Source organism: Barbus barbus, assembly GCF_936440315.1.
Source record: "Barbus barbus genome assembly, chromosome: 5".
NCBI classification, from domain to species: domain Eukaryota; kingdom Metazoa; phylum Chordata; class Actinopteri; order Cypriniformes; family Cyprinidae; genus Barbus; species Barbus barbus.
In genome coordinates, this window is record NC_136733.1 from 38362333 (window position 1) to 38385868 (window position 23536).

Consider the following 23536-nt stretch of genomic DNA (forward strand, 5'->3'; position numbering starts at 1 on the left):
GACGTCACCGCCTCTCTTCTCCGGTTAGGCGCGCGCGAAAGTAGCGGAGTGAAACATCACGAGCTAACGCTGATCAAACCGAACAGAAACTCTCGCTAATCTTCAAACATCTGCAAAAACTATGGCGGACCCCAAGGTAAGAATCCCACCATCTTCATCTTCTGCCCCCTTCGGATCGCGACAGACGGTTATTTTGAGTGTTTCGTAAGCGATAAATGTTTTATGTGGGTCTTATTTAACAGAGAGTGAAAAAGCAGGTGTTTTTTTTCTATTCCTGCCTGGCGCTTGAATATTAGACGCTAAAAATGCACTTTTATACGTTATATTATTAATACTTGTATTATTATCGTTAGTTATTATTCCCTGACAAAGTTTTGTTTATTAAAAATCACGCTACATTCTCAGTAGCAGATGTAACGTCCTGAAATTCATAATTGTATACGTATTTGTGTTCGTCACTTCCTTAAACACAATAGACAATTAAATATCTGTGCTATTATTTGCGTAATAAAAACATCCACGTTCCAGTTAAATACAGCTCATAATTTTAATAGAAATGTATCATGCTAAGACCGTGTTAGCCTGTGTGCGTTAGCATCGGTAACCTGCAGCACATGTGAAGCTCAAAGCCGGTTTATTAACACCCTTCCGGGTTCATTTGCGTCTTTTAACTGTATTTGCTCAATGTTGTTTCAACTGTGGGGTGAAATGGAGATTTTAACACTTGAACGCATTTAGGCCTCGTATTAGCATGGATGCTAACTGACTGAGAAACTGATGTAACTCGCGCGTTTAGACATAAACATCCGATATCTGCGCTCGAGTGAAGTCAGTTGTTTAGCAAAATGAACTGCTTGGTAATTTAACTGAACTAAACGCGGTTGAACCAGTTCAAAGCTGCTTCACAAGTGCAGGAGATCTGCTGCCAGAGTTGGTCAGGAAGCATTTGAATTTTGCAAAGCTACAAGGCCTTCATGGATGTTAGATGGGTGATTAGTGGATAGCAAGTGCATGAATTCCCCAGCATCACAGCATGCGAGTTCAAGTTCACGGCTCAGAGCCTGTGGCTGTAAGTTTGGTTGCAGCAGCACATTCAGAGACAATAGGCCAAACTCCAGAGAATGATCCCTCCAAATCCCACAGCCTTTCCCGTCACTGGTCTGATGAGTAATGTGGAAGCAGGATCCCTACAGATGGGATCAGGACATTGTGAAGCTCAGCAGAACAAATGCTTTAGCAAATTTGTCATGCGTTTGTCATGTGTCTGCATTAGACATTAGTTTGGCCTGTTTTATTCATTTTTTATTTATTTGTTAAAGTTGGATTTACAAAACTGCTGTTATAATTTCCCCCTCCAGGAGGCACAAGATGATCATGAGGCATCCACAGAAAATGTAGAGGACCCCAACCATGACCCTCATTTTGAACCCATTGTCTCGCTACCTGAGCAGGATGTCAAGACCCTAGAGGAAGACGAGGAAGAGCTTTTCAAGATGTAAGTCACTAAATCTAAAAGAGGCACATTGCTAATTTGGGTGATATGGAAAATATCTCTTCAAGCAGGATCGTGTTCCGCAATCTTTTTCATGTTGGATTTAAAACTTTTAAATGTTACTGAGGAGTAAAAACTAGTAGCTTTACTGATAAGTATAAAGTTATTAAAGACAAGTTGTTTCATTTGTGTCATTGTTCTATTTATTTAATTGCTAACTCGGGTAAGAAATATTACGGAAATTGAATAATCAAATGTATAATACAGCTCTGTATGAATGAAATGTTTTTCTTTTGATTAACAGTAATGACACAGACAGAAGGCTGCTGTGACTAAGACCTAATGCACTTATCTAATATACTGATACACATCCTATTTTCTCCCAACTGTTAACGTTCCCTCAAGACATAACCAATTGTGTTTACGTTAATACTGGTTTGTATTAGGCATGCACTCAAGCCTAAAATCTAAATACTTTGTGTGTCCATGTTCCTCTCCATCAGTACATTACCAGATTAGGTTCTCTTTTCTTGCTTACGGTTGACGTCACTCAATCTAAACTCTGACATTTTGGCAGGTAACCAGGAGAGCGCTTGAGCGGCCGTAGCATTGGTATCGACAGTTGTAGAACAGACTATTTAGACCTTACAAACCTTACTCCATTTTAACATGGTGGACAGCTGCTGTGCCAGAACATGCAGGGGAAAGCTAGGGTTCTTTCTGATTAAGTAAATCAGAAAGTCCTGAACATAACTGTTCAAGGAAGCCTGCATAATCCTCTATAGACTGGCTTCAAAATAAGCGGCGCTAATAATGCCAACCCCGTCCTTGTTTTGACTAAAATCAATTTAAATTTTGGCAAATACAAACAACGTGATTATTTTTCACGAGTCCAATCCAGCCACGAAGAAAACATGCTATCTAGCCGAGACGTGATCAATATGGGAAACCATCTTTCACTACAAAATAGAGAAAACACATTTTACATTTAAGTAAGCTTCTTAACCTTCTTATTTGTAAAACACACAAAATGACCAATAAAAAAAGGTGTCGAGCACCAAAAGCAGCCCATATTAAATCTGTTATCTTTAATTGAAAATATGCATTTTCCTATATACACACACGTGATTGTCCCATAAAGCAAAGGAGAAATCATTTTATCATATTCCTTGGATCCTGATAGACGACTAAAATGGTTCACTGCAATAAAACGTGCTAACACACAACATTTAGGATTAAACGGGTAAGATTTCATGACGTTTATTATGTCTACTGTAGATGCTGGCTACCTACAAGGACAGCTAAGGTCGATTACATTACCTAACAACACAGTTGACTTAACCTTCCAGTGACGACATTTTTATGGTTTTAGCCGGCAGACTCCTGAATATTCATCCATTTGTTCATCATTGCATCCATTTGTACCCATCCAGGCTTTTGTAGGCATTTAAAGAGTCTCCGGAGTAATGTTAGGAGGTAAAGTTGATGAGGTAGTTATACATATCAGGAAATCTATCCGTTCATATATTAATACACGTTAAAAGCACCCCGGGGGCATTATAGGGATCTGTTATGTGTAATCTATTACGTTTTTCTATGTACAGGTCAATGTCTTTTGAATTAAAGTGCGCAGTGAACTCTGTTGCCTTGAAACTTATGCTGGCGCCAATCATTTCATATTCGCTCCCGGCTGGTCCTGCCTGCCAGCATGGTGGTGTAAACAGAATGGGTGACTGCCGGAGCTCTATTGCACTTTTAATGACTCATTTTAATATAAAACATGTCACACTCCTTACTTACTGAAAGCTGTGCAGATATATTTACATACAGATATAATTGGGAAACATTTAAAGGACAGAAATGATCACTATCTCTTCGATTTGTTTGAAAAGTACATTATGGGAAACTTCAAGAGCAATACAAAACCTTCAGATTGTCCACTTCTAACACTAACACAATCAGGCCAGTGGTTCAGATTAGGGGGAAAGAATGTTTTCCTAGTTTCAGATTAGGGATGTGCGGGTCTAGTTGACTAAACGGTACAGCTCCTTCTAGTCGACACTGAAAACAATAGTCGATTACACGTGAGGGAGAAAAAAATATATTAATCAAATTACCATAATTTTAACGTTACATTTTAAATAAGTTAAAATAAAATGTTTAAAAAATAACATTTTTTTTAATTATTATTATTAAAGTGTATCGGGGCGGAAACTACATTTTTACCTCAGACCTAGCATATGCAATTTCTTTGTGTCAGTTATTGCAGCCAGCTCAAAAATGACCACGCGTAAAACGAGCAAGGTGTGGGATTATTTTGAATTAGAAGGAAACGGAAAAGTTGTGTGTAAATTGTTTAATGGCAAATTGGCTTACGATAACTCTACCGGAGCGATGCGTAATCATATTCAGTACAGGCACGTATGAGTTAGCTTAGAGGCTAGCCAAAGCCAGCAAATGCCAATAACGTCATTCACTAAAACCCGCCGCCGCTGCGATGTCGTCCGCACTGAAAAAATAAGATCTCTGAGATGATATCAAGAGACCTGTTGCCACTCAGTTTTGTCGAAGGAGAAGGCTTCCGCAAACTCATGGACTTTGAGCCTGAATACAGAGTACCAAAAAAAAGACCATGGAGAAGACCGATTATGCAGCAATAACTACAGATTGCTGGACATCATTAAAAACAGAGGCTTACATGACCATAACTTGCCACTTTATCATCGAAGGCGAACTGAAAAGTAGCATACTACAGACTCGCGCACTCGATGAGCGCCACACTGCGGAAAATTTAGCAGAGCACCTCCGAACAGCAATTACAAATTGGGGTCTGAACGGCAAGGTCACTACCTGTATTCACGACAATGCAAGCAACATCGTGCTGGCCAACCAACACCTCGAGTGGGAGTCAGTTGCATGCTTTGCCCACACGCTCCAGTTAGCGGTAAAGGATGGATTTAAAGCTAACGCCATGACACGGTTAATTGGTGCATGCACAAGACTAGTGAGCCATTTTCACCATGGCACTGTTGCAACCGTTGCACTCAAGAAAAAGCAGGAACAGCAAGCTTTGCCCCAACACATGCTAATACAGCCCTGCAAAACTCGCTGGAATTCAGTCAGCGATATGTTTGCACGCCTAAACGAACAGAGATGGGCCATTGCTGCTTTATTATCTAACAGATCCGTCACCAAACTTTCAGACGCCAGGACTTTGGAGTTGTCTGATCAGAACTGGATGACCATCGAAACCATGCTACCCGTACTGGAGTCTCTCGAAAGTGCTACCACTGCTGTATGCAGCGAGACATACGTGTCGGTTTCCATGGTGTTTCCCGTGACAATAAGCTTACTGAACAGGTAAATATAGCCAAATACAGACTACATTATATTTAATATAGTGTTTGCATTTTTAATAATAATAGGATATTTAATCTTTATCTGCAAATTAAATTGTTTTATCAATAAATCCTCCTAGGCATCTCTACCCAGCAGCAGGTGATTCAAACAAAGTTGCCGAGTTCAAAGGGACGGTTGCAGCATCATTGGAGAGAAGGATAGGTACCGTGGATACAGAAAAGGCCGGAAGTGTAGCACTGCTTGCCTCTGCACTTGACCCGCGACACAAGCATCTTAGCTTTCTACAAGTGGGCATGCAACAGGCTGTGAGAGGCAATATCGCATCACTGTACCAAAGCCTCCCATCAAATGATGATGAAAACAGCGTTACTGTTGATGAAGATGGCACCAGCACTCCAAAACAAGAAAATGTGTCTGAGTGCTTTCTTTGGGGATGACTACGGAGAGTCCATGAATGAAGACAAGCTGGAGCTCTACTGGAAGGAGCCGTCAATTCCTCTAAACGAAGACCCACTTCGGTGGTGGTGCGGGATGTACAGACGCTTTCCGAAACTCGTTATCCCTGCGTGCCTGCGACTTCAGTTCCGGCCGAGCGAGTTTTTTCGAGTGCAGGAATAATTGTTAATCGCCTCAGGTCCCTCTTTCACCAGACCACGTTGACATGTTAATTTCACTGAACAAAAACGCATGGTCTGATTAAGTAAAATAGTCATTGTTGCATTGTTTTGTTTTTAGACGATACAACCTACATTAAGTATATTTTTAAAAGCCGTTTTATGCTTTTCCTTGATCAACTTTCCTATTGATTTTGACTTGTGTTTTAATATGTTGGCTAACGTTACATGAAAATGAAGAATTTTGTCAGGCTGATGATTGATTTTTCATTGTTCAGCATTGCCCCAGCTGATTTCAATAAAGAAGCTGACGTTAAGTGTATGCTTTTTTTTTATGATGATGATGATAACGCGAGGTAAGGCATAATCGTGACCTGGTTTAGCGGAATTCATTGAGGGATTTAAGTGTAATTCATAGATTAAGTATTTCAAATGCAGGCTATTATACACACATGCACAGTTTTTTTTTCTTACCATCTTTTGGGGGTTTCTTGCACTTTGACTAGTCGGATACAAAACTTCCGTTTAAACGACAGTCAAATTAGTCGTAGCGCACATCCCTATTTCTGACCCATTTAACCTTGCATTCTAATAAGGTTGTTACAATGCCAAAATATGATACCAGATTGATCCACGGTTCCAATTTTGATACCACAGCAAAAACTACTAGCCCAACTAAATTTCAAACATCATTACTGAAAAATAGACGGTAATAAGAAACGAGTAAACAAATGACAAGCAATGTCACAAATAAATACAATGAATCAAACTTAACACTGCATAATCTTCACTGTATAAATTAAATGTAGATAATTTCTTATTAAATCTACAAAAGTGTTTCATTCAAGAGCAGTAAATGATTCTTTCTTTTGTTTTAAAATTAAGGGCCCAGACCGCAGCAGGTATATTAGACAACTGTCAGTTTAAGAGAATGTACAGATCTGATATACTGAAAGATCAGATTATTTCCTTACTGTTTACATTTACATAACCGACTGCATTTGAGGACACTCAAAAATCTGTGCATATTGACAACTTCTTGTGCATTTATCCATTCAAACACAAGAAATGAAAGTGCTTGTAGTTTTAAAAATTTCTTCAAAAAGTGCAAATGTTAAACTTTCATGATGACAAGGTGACAAATCGTCAACTCTATTGTTCAGCCCTGCTAAAGTACCAATATGCTAATTGATCATGGTTTCTGTTCTTTAATATAATCTGCAAAATGTATTTGACTGCTGAAAAATTCAACTGCAATGTGATTTTCATGTAGGAGGGCAAAGCTGTATCGTTTTGCCAGTGAGAATGATCCCCCAGAGTGGAAAGAGCGTGGGACGGGTGATGTCAAACTCCTGCGACACAAAGAGAAGGGTTCAATCCGCCTGCTCATGAGGAGAGACCGTACCCTCAAAATCTGTGCCAACCATCACAGTGAGTGCAGCAGTTTATCTGCTCAACTTCTGTTAACTTCTTTCCAATCGTGTTGACTGGTTTATCGAAATCCCTTGCTCTAGTTATGCCGTTGATGGAGCTGAAGCCCAATGCAGGCAGCGACAGGGCCTGGGTGTGGAATACACTTGCTGACTTTGCAGATGAAAAACCCAAACCAGAGATGCTGGCTATTCGATTCCTCAATGCAGAGAGTGAGTATAAATAAACATAGTTTCCAGAATAAATATTTTGAAGTAGTTCAACTATTTATGTGCCATTTAAAACAAAGCTTAAACTATGAAAAAGTGAAAGTTTTTCAAGTCTCGATGGGGGGAAAAATAGTAGCACCATTTTTTTGTCTGTATTGTGATGTAAATCTGAATGAAACATTATCAAAATGGGGAAAAAATGTAGAGAAGAGGGCTTGGTTCTATCCATTGGTTGTTGATTGGCTGGTGAATCTGACACCTTTGGAAGTTAGTACATTGCACATGTATAAACCATTCACAATAAGATCAGTAATAGGCATTTAGAAAATAGATGAATTTCCATTTTCATGCTAACTGTGACAGTTGTGCAGTATATAGTATAATTACACTGTGTTTGAAAATGTATATTTTATAATTAGTGTAAATATCTTACTGGTTTCCTTTGTCTTGCAGATGCACAGAAGTTCAAGATGAAGTTTGATGAATGCAAAGAAGAGGTCAGAAAGTTCCTAGAAGGTAAGATTGATGGAATTTTCTACCATGTTATCATGCAGACTCACTCTGTTTAAGTCTGACAAATCCAGCCTTAGACTTTTTCTGTCTGCGACAGTAACTTTATAAGAAGAACGTTATAACCTGCCTTGCCATTCACTTGGGAGGTGACCGTGTCTTCTCATACATTTCTTTATTATTATTTCTTAGTCTTTTGTTAGGCTTGTAATGGAGTATTTATTCAAGAACCTCCAACTGAACCTTTTTCATTTTGTTTCACAGGTAGCTTGAACAGCGCTAACAAAGTTGCAGAGAAGCTGGAGGAGCTGTCTGTGAGTGATGACAAGACAAAGAGTTCAGGCGACAAGAAAGAGGTGAAGGAAGAGAAGAAAGAGGAGAAGGCTGGTGAGGAGGAAAAGAAATGAGCCCAGGAACGTAGCTTCATACGCATCCTCCACTTGCCATTTTCCCCTTTTCTACAACAGACTCTGAAAATGAAAAATTGGACACTTGTTTTCTTTTTGGCCTCGACTTCACAAGACCTTGGTGCCACTCTTAATGCATCCATTTCTCAATCATTAAGATGTAGTGAGCTTTTGTCCCATTCACAAACTCTCATATTGCCCTTCATTTCCCATACATTGTGGACCAGTCATCAGTTATCATGTATTTGTGTATTTACATGACATGCTATGATACAAGGCTTGTGCTATTGATTGATTCCCACATTGGGTAACCTCTTTTGTTGTTTTTCTTTTGTACTTTAAAGAGTTATATTGCGAGTGTCTAGATGAGCACTGTCTGATAAGAGAGCGGGCTGTATGAGTTGATAGGGAGAATGAGTATCTAAGATCTTTGACTTTTCCTTACAATAAAGTCACATGAGGAACATTTGACTTCTCTGTGGCTTGAATTTACTATCAAATGACTCATTTTTCTGTGGAGGGCTGCATCTGGCAAAAAATAAAACGTCAGCTCTGTCATGAATAACTGAAGGAAGTTTTCAACCTGTTATGAGTGTGACCCTCTTCTGTTTGAAATGGTAATCAAGAAAATAAAAAAGTGGTTGACTGTCAGTTGATTGTGGTAACAAGGATTTAAAATGTTGAGGGACTTGTGTTGTGATAATGCACAATAAATGCTTTTTTCATATAGGAAGATAAGTGAAATAAGTAGGTACTGTATCACTAGAAATGCTTTTCATTCCTAAGGGTTAACTTAAATTCCAAGAAACAGCACTGATCAAGATTTACAGGGCAAATCTGAAGTTTATCATAAGGAATCTTGCAATGATTTCATGCACAATTTGGGCTCTTAGACTATTTTTTATTTTTAATGTATGTTTTAGGAATTACCAATTTTTAACATTCCTGGTTTTTGAGCATTTTTGATAAAATCAGCAGGGTCCCTTAAATTAGATTTGGCATTTGATGATTGACTTGAAATCTTGACAATTTTTTATAGTGGTGATTAATTATAAATCATGTTAAAGGATTGTGATCAAACCAAATTAAAGACCGATGCTTTGTCATACATCAGTGTCTGTTTGGCTTCCATTTACAAGCCTAATTGGACAAATATGAGTTTTCTGCTTGGCTAATAATAGCATATCATATGGAGCTCTGCTCTGTTTCATTTGATAGTATAATTAAAAACATTTATTTTTACAGGATTTTTCAGATTTTTATATAAAAGTAAACGGCTTACTGCAGCATTATGCATATGTATTTTAGATAAGACGTTAACAATTTAGATATAAATGTTTTTTTTTTTTTTTAGCTGATTACTGTGAAATGAGATGGTTATGAAAATCTGGATGTGTTCGCTTTATGACGCAGGAATGCGGAACCTTTATTGTTGAGGAAACGTAGAGAGTCGGATCTGTTTGAAGGACGGAACCTAAACAGCCACGTAGTGTAGACAGGAGCACGTCTGAGGTTGGTGCTTAATTATTATTTTTATCATTTCTTATCAGCACACTAATTACGCAACATTTCAGGTGATAATAGCTTTGCAGAAGCGAGGTCGTGTCAGTGTCATGCATCAGTTTCTAAAGGTTTTAGGATATCGTGCGCTGTTGCTAAGCGGCTAAAGGCTGATGCTAATCAGAGCAGATTTATAATAATAAACTCAAATTGATACAGTATCGCCTGTTATTTTTCTCCGTTTCCGTGCTGTTGATTATTTATTATGATTAGTTTGTTTGTGGCTGTGCTTTCATTGTCAGTTTCCTTAAAGTTAGGTATTTTCAGAAAGTGACAGTTAATCAAACACGCTGTTGACAGTCTGATCTGTTCATATGTGATTTATAAAATGAGTATATTTGGGTTGATTTTACAGTCATGTCAGCTTTGGGTGCATGCCAGATGTCTTGAATCGCACTATTCTATAGTTAGTCTCAGTCTAATCATTATTATTTCTGAGTATTAGAACAAAATTAATTACAGTACTGATGAAAAGATCGTTCAGTATCCTACTTCTTCAGTTTTCTGGGGTTTCCACCCTGTCACCTTTCATAAATATTGAGAAAAGTGCATGAAGTTAAAGCAGACTTATTTAATTTTGACATCTTAAAGTGTTGATGGATATCTGTGTTGGCTAAAACATATTTTGCATTAAACACAAGAACACTTAACCAATGTATTGGTAACCTAATAAAAGACAAATACCTTGTTTGGGTCGAAGCATTGTCTGTCATATATTAAAGTTTAATTTATTTCTATTATTTTTGACTGACTTGAAATCTAATAGGATAAATATTTTATTATTTTTCTTCATAAGAGACATATCACTCTTTTCTGTTTTAACATATATGTTTAATCTTTAGGAAGTATTATGTTATGGTTAGAGGACAGTGCTTTAAGGTGCAGTGAATGATAATGTAATGTCATAATTTCAATAAATAAAGAGAAAATCTGAACATTCAAATGACAATCACTGATTAGTTTCAAAAATTGTTGTTTTGAGTGGTAAAGTTTTGTCTCAAGGATCACTTGAAACCACTTCTGTTTGACCTACTAAGTTAAAAGTTTTAAATTGGGTGAATTGCTTTTGCCTTTCTGTCTCCAAAATGAACAGTGTGGCTTAGCTGGCTAGTCTATATCAGCTGTCAAAGACACAGCCTGTTATTTGAATCTTTGCAGGATGGAGAGAAAAACAACTTGTGGTTTACTGAGGGGAACTTGCTAGTGCCTCATCCAATAACAACTACATGTCAGCATTGTGTCCTTGTTTGAAACATTTAATGCCACATTGCTTCAGGAAAAACATCCCTGTAATTATTGTACCATTAGATGAGTTAGCATTGTGACTAGATGATAAACTAGCAATTAATTGTTGTTGCTGATTTTGCTTTAACTGAGCAATAAATCTTGAACTCGTCCCACAGTATGGATGTGTTAAACTAATGTTTCCATTCTCCAGGATCACCGAGGACTCGAGCTGTCTGCAGCATCCAGGCCAGCCTGCGGTCTTAACCAAAGTTTACAGAGCATGAAGTAAAGGTGAATTGCACTAGTGAGACCCAGCTCATGTTCATGGATGCTACAGCAGCATCTGTGGTTCAAGAAATATGGAAAATGGAAATAATGAATCCGCCTCAGTGGAGGCCAAGCCTCAGCAGCCGGACGCACAACACGGCAAAGATCCAGACAGCAATACTGTAGAGTCTCTGAAGCCGGAGAGATCCCTCGTAATGGAGAAAATCCCTAACGGTAAGTGTTCTTTTGGGATGAAATTTAACAGATTCTGTTGCAATTAAATGTTTGATTTAATCAACATTGAGGCTGTTCATTTGTACTTTCTGAGTTATAATAGATGGATTTTGATACTCATGCTATGCACAAATTATGCTCAAAATGTGCCGGATTCACTGAAAGTTGTGCTCATTCAAAACCTGGAAAGATTTCAAAGTGAACATTTGCTGTTTACTGCGTCACTTGGCTTTGAGATGTTTTTTCTTCCCACTTCTTCCAGTGCCATTTGTTGCCTTATAAAGAAGTGTTTTTTTTTCTAGATATATCCACAAACTTCCCCCTGCTTTCAGTGTCAGTTTCCTAAACTGTCACTGTAGCTCAATTAGGCTGTTTGACTTGTTCTGCAAGACTTGCGCAAAAGATAACTTTCAGGTCGCTAATCGCGTTTAAAGGTTATACATGACCAAAAAGTACTAGTCATAACCTCTTAACCTAGATATCAGCTGGCTCATTTGGGTTAGTACTTTAAAAGTAGGCAAAGTAATGTTTTACCCATAATTCTTTTGACAGATATGCAAACAATTATGCACCCCTTGCATGAGGTGAAAAGATGGTAGTGGACTATTACTTTATTTTATTAATGGACACTTCTCTCTGTGGAATAAATTAATTACAGATGACAAATATACTTGTGAATGCAACAGTGTTATCTAGATAATTGTTGGTAACAATTTGCAAGAAGGTAAATTTGTTGACATAAGTTAACTGCGTTCGTATTGGGCTTGAGCTTGCATGAACGAACAGTGAATGGCTATATTATAAGATGAATAAATACTGTATTAAATGTATTATGTTAATCCATTACTAATAGGACCTTACTGTAAAGTCTTACCAAATTGCTTTTGCATTGAGTGATTCTTACCAAAAAGAAAGTATTAAAGTGCTCTCTTTGGTAACACTTTTTTTTTTTTAATAAATTGAGTTATTTGATAACATTTGTCTTAATTTTAATAATTTTAAGTTTACTAAAAACTTAATTTTCTAGGCCTACAATTGTTGAATGACCAGTCCGTAATTTTACTCGGCCCATATAATAATAAATGGTTGAGTTTGACTAAATTCTAATAAACCCGAAAACCTTTACTTTTGCGTGATATTTCATCCGTGCTGATAGATATGTTGTACTGGCATGTAAAACAAAAAATGGTTAATGTAAGCTCTTTGCTGAATCCCTTCGCTTTGTTTTAGGTCATGTCAAAGCAGAGCTGTTGCCAAACGGAGAGGCCATGGTGGAGGGTCAGGAAACTCGCGGAGACAGCACCCCACCTCTGGCAACTCCATCCCCGGTCAGCCGCCTTCCCGATTCCCCTCTGAGCGCAGAACTGGATCCAGGTGTGGCCTCTTTCCCTGACAGCCTAGAGAAGTCTGAGGCAGCTTTTGCAGAGGGCTCTGTTCACAAGGGTGATGCATTGCAATCGCTCAGACTAAGTATTCCTATGCAGGAGACTGAATTGTGTAAGCACACGATACTGGATAAACCCCCGAATCACCCCCTTGCTTTCCTGTTGTGTTGTAATTTCCCCAAGTTTGGCTTTTGAGGCTGATTTAGGCTAACCCTCCCCGTTTGGTGTACCCTGTTTTTGCCTGCTCCTCCGTTTTGGCTTGCTGGAGATTTTAGTGGGAATCTCTTCATTGCATTATGTCACCTAATGAATTAATTCAAGGCTATTTGGTCTCTCCTGTGATTGTGAGCGCTTTATGACAGCAATCCTGGGGTTGTTGTGCTGGTTGGTGATTCAGGAAAAGTTCAGCTTTTCTGGGAACAGCATTAATACTAGCAAGACATTATGTATCTTGTTAAGTCAATTTGGCTTGGATGTGAATATGGCTGAACTAATAAGAACTAACTGACGCAGAAAATCAAGTGCGCTTTTCTCTTTTTCTGACTAAGGCAGCTGGAATGGCTCATTATGGGTTGCAGAGCTCACAAGGTGTTTGCTATACCAGGACCAGCATGAAGCTTCACTCTTTAAAGACTAGGGATGGGAATCGTAAGACATTTTAACGATTCTGGTTCCATTTCCACTTTTACAGGCATTGATTTTTCTAGTAATTTTGATCTGGAAGACCCTTAGCAGCCTAATTATTATTCATTTCAGATTTTTCAGAGCAGTAATAACATCAGATAAAAATAAATATACCACTAAATTTGTATCCGTCTATTCCCACCAAATATGCATTTACATAGACTTGTTAAGTGCAATTAATTGCATTGAAATTATGGATAATTTGATTCAATGCAATCAATTGCGTTGAGCAGGTCTGTAAAGTGAAGCCTGCATATACCATTTTGTTACATATCCATTCTGTTGTTGTATTTAAAAAAAAAAAATGGAACCAGTTGTCAGTTCCTATCCCTAGATAAGACATTGTCAACCAAGCATGCTTCAGTATTGATGAGCTGTTATTTTCTCGTATAATCACTAGCCTGTTGCATTCAATCCAGTACTGCTTGGTTGACAATATCTCAACTTTTCACCTGCCTATTTTTACGTAGCAAGAGTTTTTGTGTTTTTATTGACCATGTCTTTCTTGTAGCATCGAAAGAGCCATCTGTGGAGATGGAAAATGAAGAAAAAATCCGTCAGGAAGCTCGTCGGCGTCTGGAGGAGCAGCTCAAACAATACAGAGTACAGCGGCACACTGAGAGAGTGAGTCAGCAAATGAGAACTGTCAGCTTCTGTGAAATGACTGATATTGAATTTAATGAATAGTTGGCCAAAAACTGAAAATTGGCATCATTTACTCACCCTCATTTCAAAATAAATCTTTTCCTTACAGTGAAATTGAATGGACATTGTCAATCTCCAAATATTACCCCAAAAAAGTAGTCCCCATAGCTTGTGTGCTGTATTTAATGTCTTCTGAAGTCATATTATAGCTTTTGCGAAAAACAGACCAAATGTTAAATATGGCACATGAAGAAGCATCACACTAAGTTTGACTTCAAGAATGCTGAACCACTGGTTTATTATTATTGCTTTTTGGGTTATTCTTCACCTTAGTTTTTTCCCCCTCCACTTAAAAAAGAAAGTCAAACTGGATTGGAACAATATGAGGGTGAGCAAATAATTTTGGGATAATTATTATTTTTTTTATGTTGCCATTAATGGACTTAATGTTACACACTAGGGGCTTTCGCACCAGAGGAACCTTTTCATAGTTCCTAGGACTAATGGCGGAAGTGCCAGCTTTTTGGCGTGTTCGCACTGCTGGAACTAGGAACATATTTAGTTCTAGGAACTCCATTTGGGGGAACTAAATTAGCTCCTACTTCAGAGTAGGGTCTAAAACAGTTCTATAGGAACTACCAGTGACGTAAGTACAAGCTGATTGGCCAAATGCATACGAAACACTGGCTACGCGGCATTTTTAAAAAGCCATGTAAAACTATTTACTCCACGAATATGGAAAACAGCAATAAGGGCATTTACCTGTTGTCTGCAGTGTAGTGTTGTGTTCTTTTCACAGCCTCGATGATAACACCGCAAGTTTAGTCTCTTAGGTTAATTTATTCTCTTTCAGTCGCATAAATTGTGTGTTTACATTCCATCTCCGTTATCACGAAACCCATGACAAACGGCGTCCTGCATTCACCTGTTGTTAACGTTTGTAGATGCTCTGAATAAAAACGTTTCTGTCAGCCACTTCCGTGTTCCTGCTGCCGGTGCGAATGCAACCAGGAAAACGGCCAAAGGGAAAAATAGGTTCTCTAGGAACCACCATGTTGGCTAGTTACTAGAACTATGCAGTGCGAAATGTTTGTCCAGTGTTGGCTACTGTTTCCTGTTTTACATGTCTTATTGCATTCAATCTTCATTTTATTGTCCCTTTCAGAGCCGGCGTTCCACTCCTAAGAGCCGCCCATTTAGCACTTTGGACCCGGAGCTCATGCTCCATCCCGAGGGTCTCCCACGGGCCAGTACTGTCTCTATGACTAAGGAATACTCTTTTCTACGCACCAGCGTTCCTCGTGGTCCCAAACTGGGAAGCCTGGGGATCCCTTCCAGCAAGGAGAAGAAATTCAAATCATCTCGCTCCAACAACATCCACTCTCTCGCCGACTACAGAACTCCTGAGTCTGACGCTAAAAGCACAGATTCATCTGGTGGGGTAGTTTCAGCGTCTGCCGACTCGTCATTTAGCTCTTTGCATTCCACCATCAGCTCAGTCTCCACCGTTTCGGAAATCAGCATCAGCTCCGAGACCAACGCCCACTGCGAATCATCTCAGCTAATCAGAGACAACGTCTCTGAGGTGGATGGTAGCGAATCAGGTTTCAAAGCTGATGGTAATGACAGCGATAGCTCGTCTTATAGTAGCGTGTCTACTACAGGGACATATAATATGTTAGCTGCAATGGTGAACCGGCCAAAGGCTCCATATACTGTGGAAGGGAGAGAGATTGCTCCAGAAGCCATGGGCCACTTTCCATCACTGCGGGAAGTCCTGCAGGCAGCCACTGAAGAGAGGCACATGGAAGAGCTGGAGCAGGAAAGAGAGGGCAGCGTGGAGCCTCACAGTCGCAGGGACAGCTTCTCCAGCAGGTATGAGTAAATATCTTCCCTAAATATTATTTAGACGTCATTATCTGTCTTGAAACCAGCCCGTTACACCCTCATGATGACTGCTGAATTATGCAGCGTGTCGTACGGGAGTTCTGTGATGGGGACTCATGATGAGATGCTACAAGTGCTGAAAGAGAAAATGAGGTTAGAAGGACAACTGGAGTCTCTTTCCTCCGAGGCTAATCAGGTGAGTTAATACTAGAGTCCCAAGTATTTGTCCATTATTTGCTACTTGCTACCAGTGGTCAACTGACATGGATTTATTTTTAATGACTGATGCTCATATTTTAGAGAGCAGAGTGTTTTAAATATTTATAGTTATTTATTTTATATATTTACACTCTTAAAAATAAAGTTGCTTCAAAAGGTTCTTCAATGCCATAGAAGAACCATTTTTGGTTCCACAAAGAACCATTCAGTCAAAGGTTCTTTAAAGAACCATCTTTTCCTTACCTTTTTTTTATAATCTGAAGAACCTTCTTTCACATCAAAGAACCTTTTGTGAAAAAAAAAAAAAGGTTCTTCAGATGTTAAAGGTTCTTTATGGAACCATTTAGACAAAAAGGTTCTTCTATGGCATCGTGAAGCACCTTTATTTTTAAGAGTGCACTTATACATAGTAAATAAATCATGCACAGCAACAACTTGCTGAATAAAATAACTTTTTTTTTTTTAATCTTCCCAATCCCAACATTTTATACAGTTGTTTGTTTCTCTCTATTCTAATTCTATTCTTTAAAAAAAGAAACTTGCCCTTTTTAAACTTGCACTCTATTCATTTACTAACTGCTTGTTTTATTTAAAAAAAAAAATAATAAGAAACACTAGCTTCTCTAATCTTTTTGTATTCTGTATTTTTCTTTTTATTTATTATACAATTAACAAAAGCAAAAAAAAGGCCTCTAACACAAGCTTGCTATATTCTTTTTCTATTCTATTCAATTAAATTCAAGTTTATTTGTATAGCGCTTTTTACGATACAAATCATTGCAAAGCAGCTCTACAGGAATTTAAGTTTCCACAATTTATTTATATATTGCAGAACCTTAATATGTTTGACTTATGGCAAAATTTGGTAATTCTGTGTGTTGTCTGAGCGTTGGCATCCTCTGAGGTCCTCTGAGGGGTTGGCATTATCTTTTCTCAGGTGTTCGGTCATCTCAGATCATTTAAGGGTTGGATCCAGACTGAAGCTTCTGTCATTCCTAGTTACCACGGGATGTTAATGGCAGAAACAGAAACAAATAGAGACATAATTAGCGTAGCTGCTGTTCCATCTAACCAAAAATGATTTGTTCAACCCAAACTAAAGAATAATATTAAATGTACATTTGATCAGATATAACTGCAGTACAAGATTATAAGATGCATTATGTGAATGCTTGGCTGAAGAGATGTGTCTTTAATCTAGATTTAAACAGAGAGAGTGTGACTGAACCCCGAACGTTATCAGGAAGGCTATTCCAGAGTTTGGGAGCCAAATGTGAAAAAGCTCTACCTCCTTTAGTGGACTTTGCTATCCTAGGTACTACCAAAAGTCCAGAGTTTTGCGACCTTAGATTGTATTGGGTTGGATTGTAGCGTGGTAGAAGACAAGTTAGGTACGCAGGAGCTAAACCATTTAGGGCCTTATAGGCAAGTAATAATATTTTGTAAATGATACAGAACTTAATAGGTAGCCAGTGCAGAGACTGTAAAATTGGGGTAATATGATCATATTTTCTTGATCTGGTAAGAACTCTAGCCGCTGCATTTTGGACTATCTGTAGCTTGTTTATTGAAGACGCAGGACAACCACCTAACAGTGCATTACAATAGTCCAGTCTAGAGGTCATGAATGCATGAACTAGCTTTTCTGCATCAGAAACAGGCAGCATGTTTCGAAGCTTGGCAATGTTTCTAAGATGGAAGAATGCTGTTTTTGTAACATGGGAAATATGATTTTCAAAGGACAAGTTGCTGTCTAATATAACACCCAGATTTTTGACTTTAGAGGATGTCTTAGATAGTTGAGAAGTTTCATCTGGTCTTGTTGCGATATATAGTTGAGTATCATCAGCATAACAATGAAAACTAATCCCGTATTTTCTAATAATATTACCAAGGGGCAACATGTATATTGAAAATAGCAGAGGACCTAGGACAGATCCTTGTGGTACTCCATACTTTACTGGTGATAATTGAGATGACTCTCCATTTAAATGAACAAAGTGGTAGCGATCGGACGGGTAGGACCTAAACTATCTTAAAGCCTGCCCTTGAATACCAGTATAGTTTTGTAATCGATCTATGAGTATATCATGGTCTATAGTGCCGAACGCAGCACTAGTATAGTTTTGTAATCGATCTACGAGTATATCATGGTCTATAGTGTCGAACGCAGCACTAGTATAGTTTTGTAATCGATCTATGAGTATATCATGGTCTATAGTGTCGAACGCAGCACTAGTATAGTTTTGTAATCGATCTATGAGTATATCATGGTCTATAGTGTCGAACGCAGCACTAGTATAGTTTTGTAATCGATCTATGAGTATGTCATGGTCTATAGTGTCGAACGCAGCACTAGTATAGTTTTGTAATCGATCTACGAGTATATCATGGTCTATAGTGCCGAACGCAGCACTAGTATAGTTTTGTAATCGATCTACGAGTATATCATGGTCTATAGTGTCGAACGCAGCACTAGTATAGTTTTGTAATCGATCTATGAGTATATCATGGTCTATAGTGTCGAACGCAGCACTAAGATCAAGTAATACTAGCAATGAGATGCAGCCTTGGTCTGAAGCAAGAACTAAATCATTTGTAATTTTAACAAGTACAGTTTCTGTACTATGGTGAGGCCTGAAACCTGACTGAAATTCTTCATAGAGATAATTTTTTTGCAAGAAGGAGCACAATTGAGCAGACACAACTTTTTCTAAAATTTTAGACATAAATGGAAGATTTGAAATGGATTAGAATCTAGTTGTGGTTTCTTAATAAGAGGCTTAATAACCGCCAGCTTGAATGGTTTTGGGACGTGACCTAAAGATAACGATGAGTTAATAATATTGAGAAGCGGTTCTTCTGCTACAGCTAACAACTCTTTCAGTAGTTTAGTGGGTACAGGATCTAATAAACACGGTGTTGGTTTAGATGCACTGATAAGTTTATTTAGCTCTTCCTGTCCTATAGTTGTAAAGCACTGCAGTTTTTCTTTGGGTGCGATGAATGAAGCTGAAATACTAGACGTAGTAGAATCTACATTTGATATTGTATTTCTGATGTCATCTATTTTATCAGTAAAGAAATTCATAAAGTCATTACTATTAAACTGTGAGGGAATGTTTAGATCGGGTGGCGTCTGTTTATTTGTTAATCTAGCCACTGTGCTAAATAAGAACCTTGGATTGTTTTGGTTATTATCTATGAGTTTGCGGATATGCTCTGCCCTGGCAGCTTTTAGAGCCTGTCTATAGCTGGACATACTGTTTTTCTAAAAACTTCCAAGTTAGTTTTTCTCCATTTGCACTCAAGATTACGAGTTTCTTTCTTGAGAGAATGTGTATAACTGTTGTACCATGGCGCAGCACATTTTTCTCTAACCTTTTTCAATTTGAGGGGGTCAACAGCTTCTAATGTATTAGAAGCTGTTTTCTTTTTATTATATAATAAAAAAAATAAATAAAAAAAAACCTTTGCTACGTGTACTACGTTAAGCTAACTGAGACTTGTTATAGCACTTGCATATCATTGCTTTTTTGTTGATTTTGATTGCTTCCATTGTCCTCATTTGTAAGTCGCTTTGGATAAAAGCATCTGCTAAATGTAAATGTAATGTTTATTTATTGTTATATACTTCTAAAGAACATACTACTATAACATGTGGTTGCAACCACATGGATCATCTAAAAGCTTCCTCCATTTCCAGGCTCTGAAAGAAAAGACAGAGCTCCAGGCCCAGCTGGCTACAGTAAATGCTCAGTTGCAGGCCCAGGTGGAGCAGACCCAGACCAGTCAGGAGAAGCAGAGCACCCTCACCTCTGAGGTCACCACATTACGCTCCAGCTGCTCTGCGCTGGAGAAGGCCATGGTGGATCTCCAGACCAATCTAGAGGGGAAGACTGCCAGCCTGGCCTCGCTGGGCAATGACCTGCAGCTGGCTGAAGAGCAGTACCAGAGGCTCATGGTCAAAGTTGAGGACATGCAGCAGAGCCTGAATACCAAGGACAACACAGGTGAAGACGAAGTGGTAGATAATGTCAGGGTTGAGTCTGGTCAGTTGGGATTCTGGGATAGTAGTCTCTGTATATAATTACTCGGGATGGTTAACATCGTAATATCCCTTTTGATCACTAGTTCCTGATTTTAGTAAATGTACTGCACTGGGAAGTATTTAAGTTACTGTTTGAAAAATTTGGCCAATTGTCTGGTTTAAAAAAACTCATAACTATGCCCAATTGACTGATTAACAGAAGTCTAGACTTCTGAGTACATGCTCACAAAATTAAGTGAAATATTGAGTAAATGTATAGAATTATTAAAATGTTTACATAGCTTTCTCCTATTCATAATTTCTCCACTTAGTCTCTGAGTTGCGGCAGCAGATGGGAGGCCTACAGGCACAGCTTCAGCGGGTCCAGAGCGAGAGGAACGCTCTGCAGAGCAGACTGAAGACCTCGCAGGCAGAAGTGGACTCCCTGCAGCAGCTCCGTCTCTGGTACCAGCAGCAACTGACTGCGGCACAGGAGGCACGAATGCGACTACAGGGAGAAATGGCAAACATACAGGTATAATGATCCGCTATTGTCATGTTGTGAGCTCAAGAAGGTAATGTTGTTTACAGGTTGAAGGTTGAATCTTGCAGAATATGTGTACTACCATTTACATTTTGGGGTCGGTAAGATTTTTAAAATGTTTTTGAAAGTTTCTTATATTCTCTGAGGCTGCATTTATTTGATCAAAAATATATTTTTTATAATATTTTATTAAATATTTTATAATTATAATGTATAATATATTAATATTATTATCTGTTTTCTATGTAATATATTTTAAAATGTGATTTATTCCTGTGATGCAAAGCTGAATTTTCAGCATCATTACTCCAGTCTTCAGTGTCACATGATCCTTCAGAAATCATTCTAATATGCGGATTTTCTGCTCAAGAAACACTTCTCAATATTATCAATTCTGAAAGTGGTTGTGCTGCGTAATATTTTAGTATTTTCAGTATTGAATGAATAGAAAGAACAGCATTTTTAAAACAGAAGTCTTTTGTAACATTAGAAATGCATCCATCTGAATAAAAGATGATGATGATGATACTTTATTGCCAGACAAGTCTGAAATTTTTTTCACATAAAAGCAGCAATTTCTTAAAAACAAAATATATATTTTACTGACCCTAAACCTTTAAGCGATAGTGTATGTATTCAAAAACCTATGTTTATCAGAAAGATTCAAATGCAAAATGACCATCTGTATTTGTTTTATATATGTCCTTTCAGGCGGGTCAAATGACTCAGATCGGAGTGTTGGAAAATCTAAAGATGGAGAATGTTACTCTGTCTCATAAACTCACAGAGACGAAACATCAGTCTATAAAAGAGAAGGAGCGGATTGCTGTGCAGCTACAAAGTATAGAGGTCTGGCACACTAACACTATTTTTTCCTCATTTAGTCTCTTTCTGTCAATCTGACATAGTCTTTTTTTGCTGGCAAATTTAGGATCATATATTCTCTTAAATCAGACATTCTGTCATTATATTACACTTGAGTGTTTTCACTTTAGTGTGCTTTAAGAAATTATATTTTATATATATGTAGATATATTTATGCCATTACATTACATACATTTTTTCTGGGGTACGTTTCCCAAAAGCATCGTTAGCCAACTATGCTCGCAAGTTCCGTTGTTACCAACATAGCGTTTCAGTGTTTCCCGAAATCATAGTTCAAACTTACGTGGTTGGAACTGTGGTTAGAAGCATAGTTTCTTCTTAGTAAGACATATGGGCTTAAATAAATTATGCTCTTCGGGCATAATAAGCAAGCTAACATGCAGTACAATCTAAATATAAATGCATTTTCATCTATGTATTTTAGTGCGACCTCCATAAGCATTGTTTTTGAAGAGTGCACAAATGCCCAAGGGAACCGTGGAGTATGACGTAAGAGGGAACCTGCGATGAATCAAACATCAAATAAAGCAAAATGACAAAATAGTAAATTAGTCATCAGGTGCCATGTTCAATACAGCAGCATCTTAGAGCTCTCTAATAAGTTAAATAACAGAAGTTATTACTGCACCACATGTGTGTGACGTCATTAACAATGGCCCTATATTTTTGAACTAATGTGGTTCAAACGACGGCGATGCAACCGTTTTCAGGAAACAGACGTTACTTGGTAGTTTGTTTCCACAACAATGCAATGCACTGGTGGTTAATCAGCAAGTTACGTCGTTGTATGGGAAACGCACCACAGTTTAGTGTGTTTAAAAAATAAATAAATTTACTTTAGTAAATAAGGAATAAGTTGAATGAAGATTAAATCTAAAAAGCATGCATTATAATAAAATTAATTTACTGATTGTTATCCAGGTAGACATGTTGACTCAAGAAGCAGCCATCCATCAAATCCAGGAGGCAAAGTCAATGGTGGAGGAAGATCTTCAGCATAAACTGGAAGAGTTTGAAGAGGAGCGAGAGCATCTTCTCAAACTTGCCAACACAGCCACAACACTGGAGAGAGAGCTCGATCAGGTAACTAAATGCTCACACACACTACCCCATTTGTGTTTTGTGCTATATTCTAGTATTCAAGATCTCACCTGGTAATTAAAGAGTTGTAGATTCAAACCCATCACCAATGTGCTCTTGAACAAGACTCTTAATCCACAGGGATGTTTTTGTAATATGCTTATTGGAATATAAGCATCCCCTAATAATGACTCAAATAACTGATTCTTCTCCTTCCAGGTCAAACTCATTCTCTCCCAAAAAGACGCCCAGCTGGAATCGCTTCAGCGTGAGCACTTAGAGCTGATGAAGCAGCTCACCACTACTCAGGAGACCCTCCAAACCAAAGAACAGGCCCTTAATCAGCTGGAGGCATGTTACCAGGAGCTCCAGGCCCAGCTGGAGGAGCTACAAACTGACGCCACAGCTAAAGAGGAAACCCTGCAGTATCTCCAAAATGAGAAAATAGTCCTGGAAGTAGCTCTGCAGGCAGCACGGGCTGATAAGAGCGAACTGGATGAAGGAGCGGAAAGGCTTGGAGTGGAAGTGCTGGTAGCGTCAGACACTCTTGACCAGCTTAGGCAGGAAGTGCAGGTTAAATCAACCCAGGTGAGAGGTTTAAAAATGAGCAATGCACTATTCTTTTTTTTTTTTTCTTTAAATAAAGGATATTAGAATGGTTTCAGATTGCAATTTTTCCTTTCTCTCCACAAGATTGAAGCTCTCCAGCAAGAGAATGGCACCCTCAAAAAACAAGCACAGAAACTGAAAGAGCAGTTCATGCAGCAAAAGGTATGATCTCAGTGTCTTAAAGTGTATCCACCTTTTTCTTGCCGTAAAAATGGGCGTGGCCATTTCTAAATTCTATGGGTCTAGCTTCTGGTCTC

The 23536-nt window shown here is 38.3% G+C and overlaps 2 protein-coding genes across 3 annotated transcripts in view; both read left to right on the forward strand.

Moving 5' to 3' along the window:
- LOC306870212 (ran-specific GTPase-activating protein-like) lies at positions 1 to 9535 on the forward strand. The gene is made up of 6 exons (XM_079417340.1): positions 1 to 136; positions 1359 to 1495; positions 6740 to 6897; positions 6981 to 7109; positions 7560 to 7622; positions 7881 to 9535. Exons 1-6 carry the CDS (start codon positions 122 to 124, stop codon positions 8021 to 8023), a joined length of 645 nt encoding a protein of 214 aa, XP_079273466.1. The 5' UTR covers positions 1 to 121; the 3' UTR covers positions 8024 to 9535.
- Positions 9452 to 23536, forward strand: part of LOC306870211 (golgin subfamily A member 3-like) — a 24526-nt gene continuing 10441 nt past the window's right edge. The window contains exons 1-12 of one of the 2 annotated variants that reach the window (XM_079417338.1): positions 9452 to 9535; positions 11022 to 11311; positions 12542 to 12808; positions 13892 to 14004; positions 15191 to 15900; positions 15997 to 16108; positions 19838 to 20144; positions 20494 to 20696; positions 21417 to 21554; positions 22512 to 22673; positions 22890 to 23258; positions 23364 to 23441. In XM_079417338.1, coding sequence (XP_079273464.1) covers positions 11170 to 11311; positions 12542 to 12808; positions 13892 to 14004; positions 15191 to 15900; positions 15997 to 16108; positions 19838 to 20144; positions 20494 to 20696; positions 21417 to 21554; positions 22512 to 22673; positions 22890 to 23258; positions 23364 to 23441 — 2601 coding nt within the window. In that variant the 5' untranslated portion in view covers positions 9452 to 9535; positions 11022 to 11169. The remainder of the gene's footprint in view (positions 9536 to 11021; positions 11312 to 12541; positions 12809 to 13891; positions 14005 to 15190; positions 15901 to 15996; positions 16109 to 19837; positions 20145 to 20493; positions 20697 to 21416; positions 21555 to 22511; positions 22674 to 22889; positions 23259 to 23363; positions 23442 to 23536) is intronic. The other variant, XM_079417339.1, reaches the window with a different exon arrangement.

What these genes read in the sequence shown, in the direction of transcription:
- LOC306870212 (XM_079417340.1), top strand. An exon ending in AATCTGTGCCAACCATCACA is followed by an intron (nt 6,898 to 6,980) that starts GTGAGTGCAGCA and finishes CCCTTGCTCTAG; the next exon opens with TTATGCCGTTGATGGAGCTG. An exon ending in GGTCAGAAAGTTCCTAGAAG is followed by an intron (nt 7,623 to 7,880) that starts GTAAGATTGATG and finishes TTTGTTTCACAG; the next exon opens with GTAGCTTGAACAGCGCTAAC.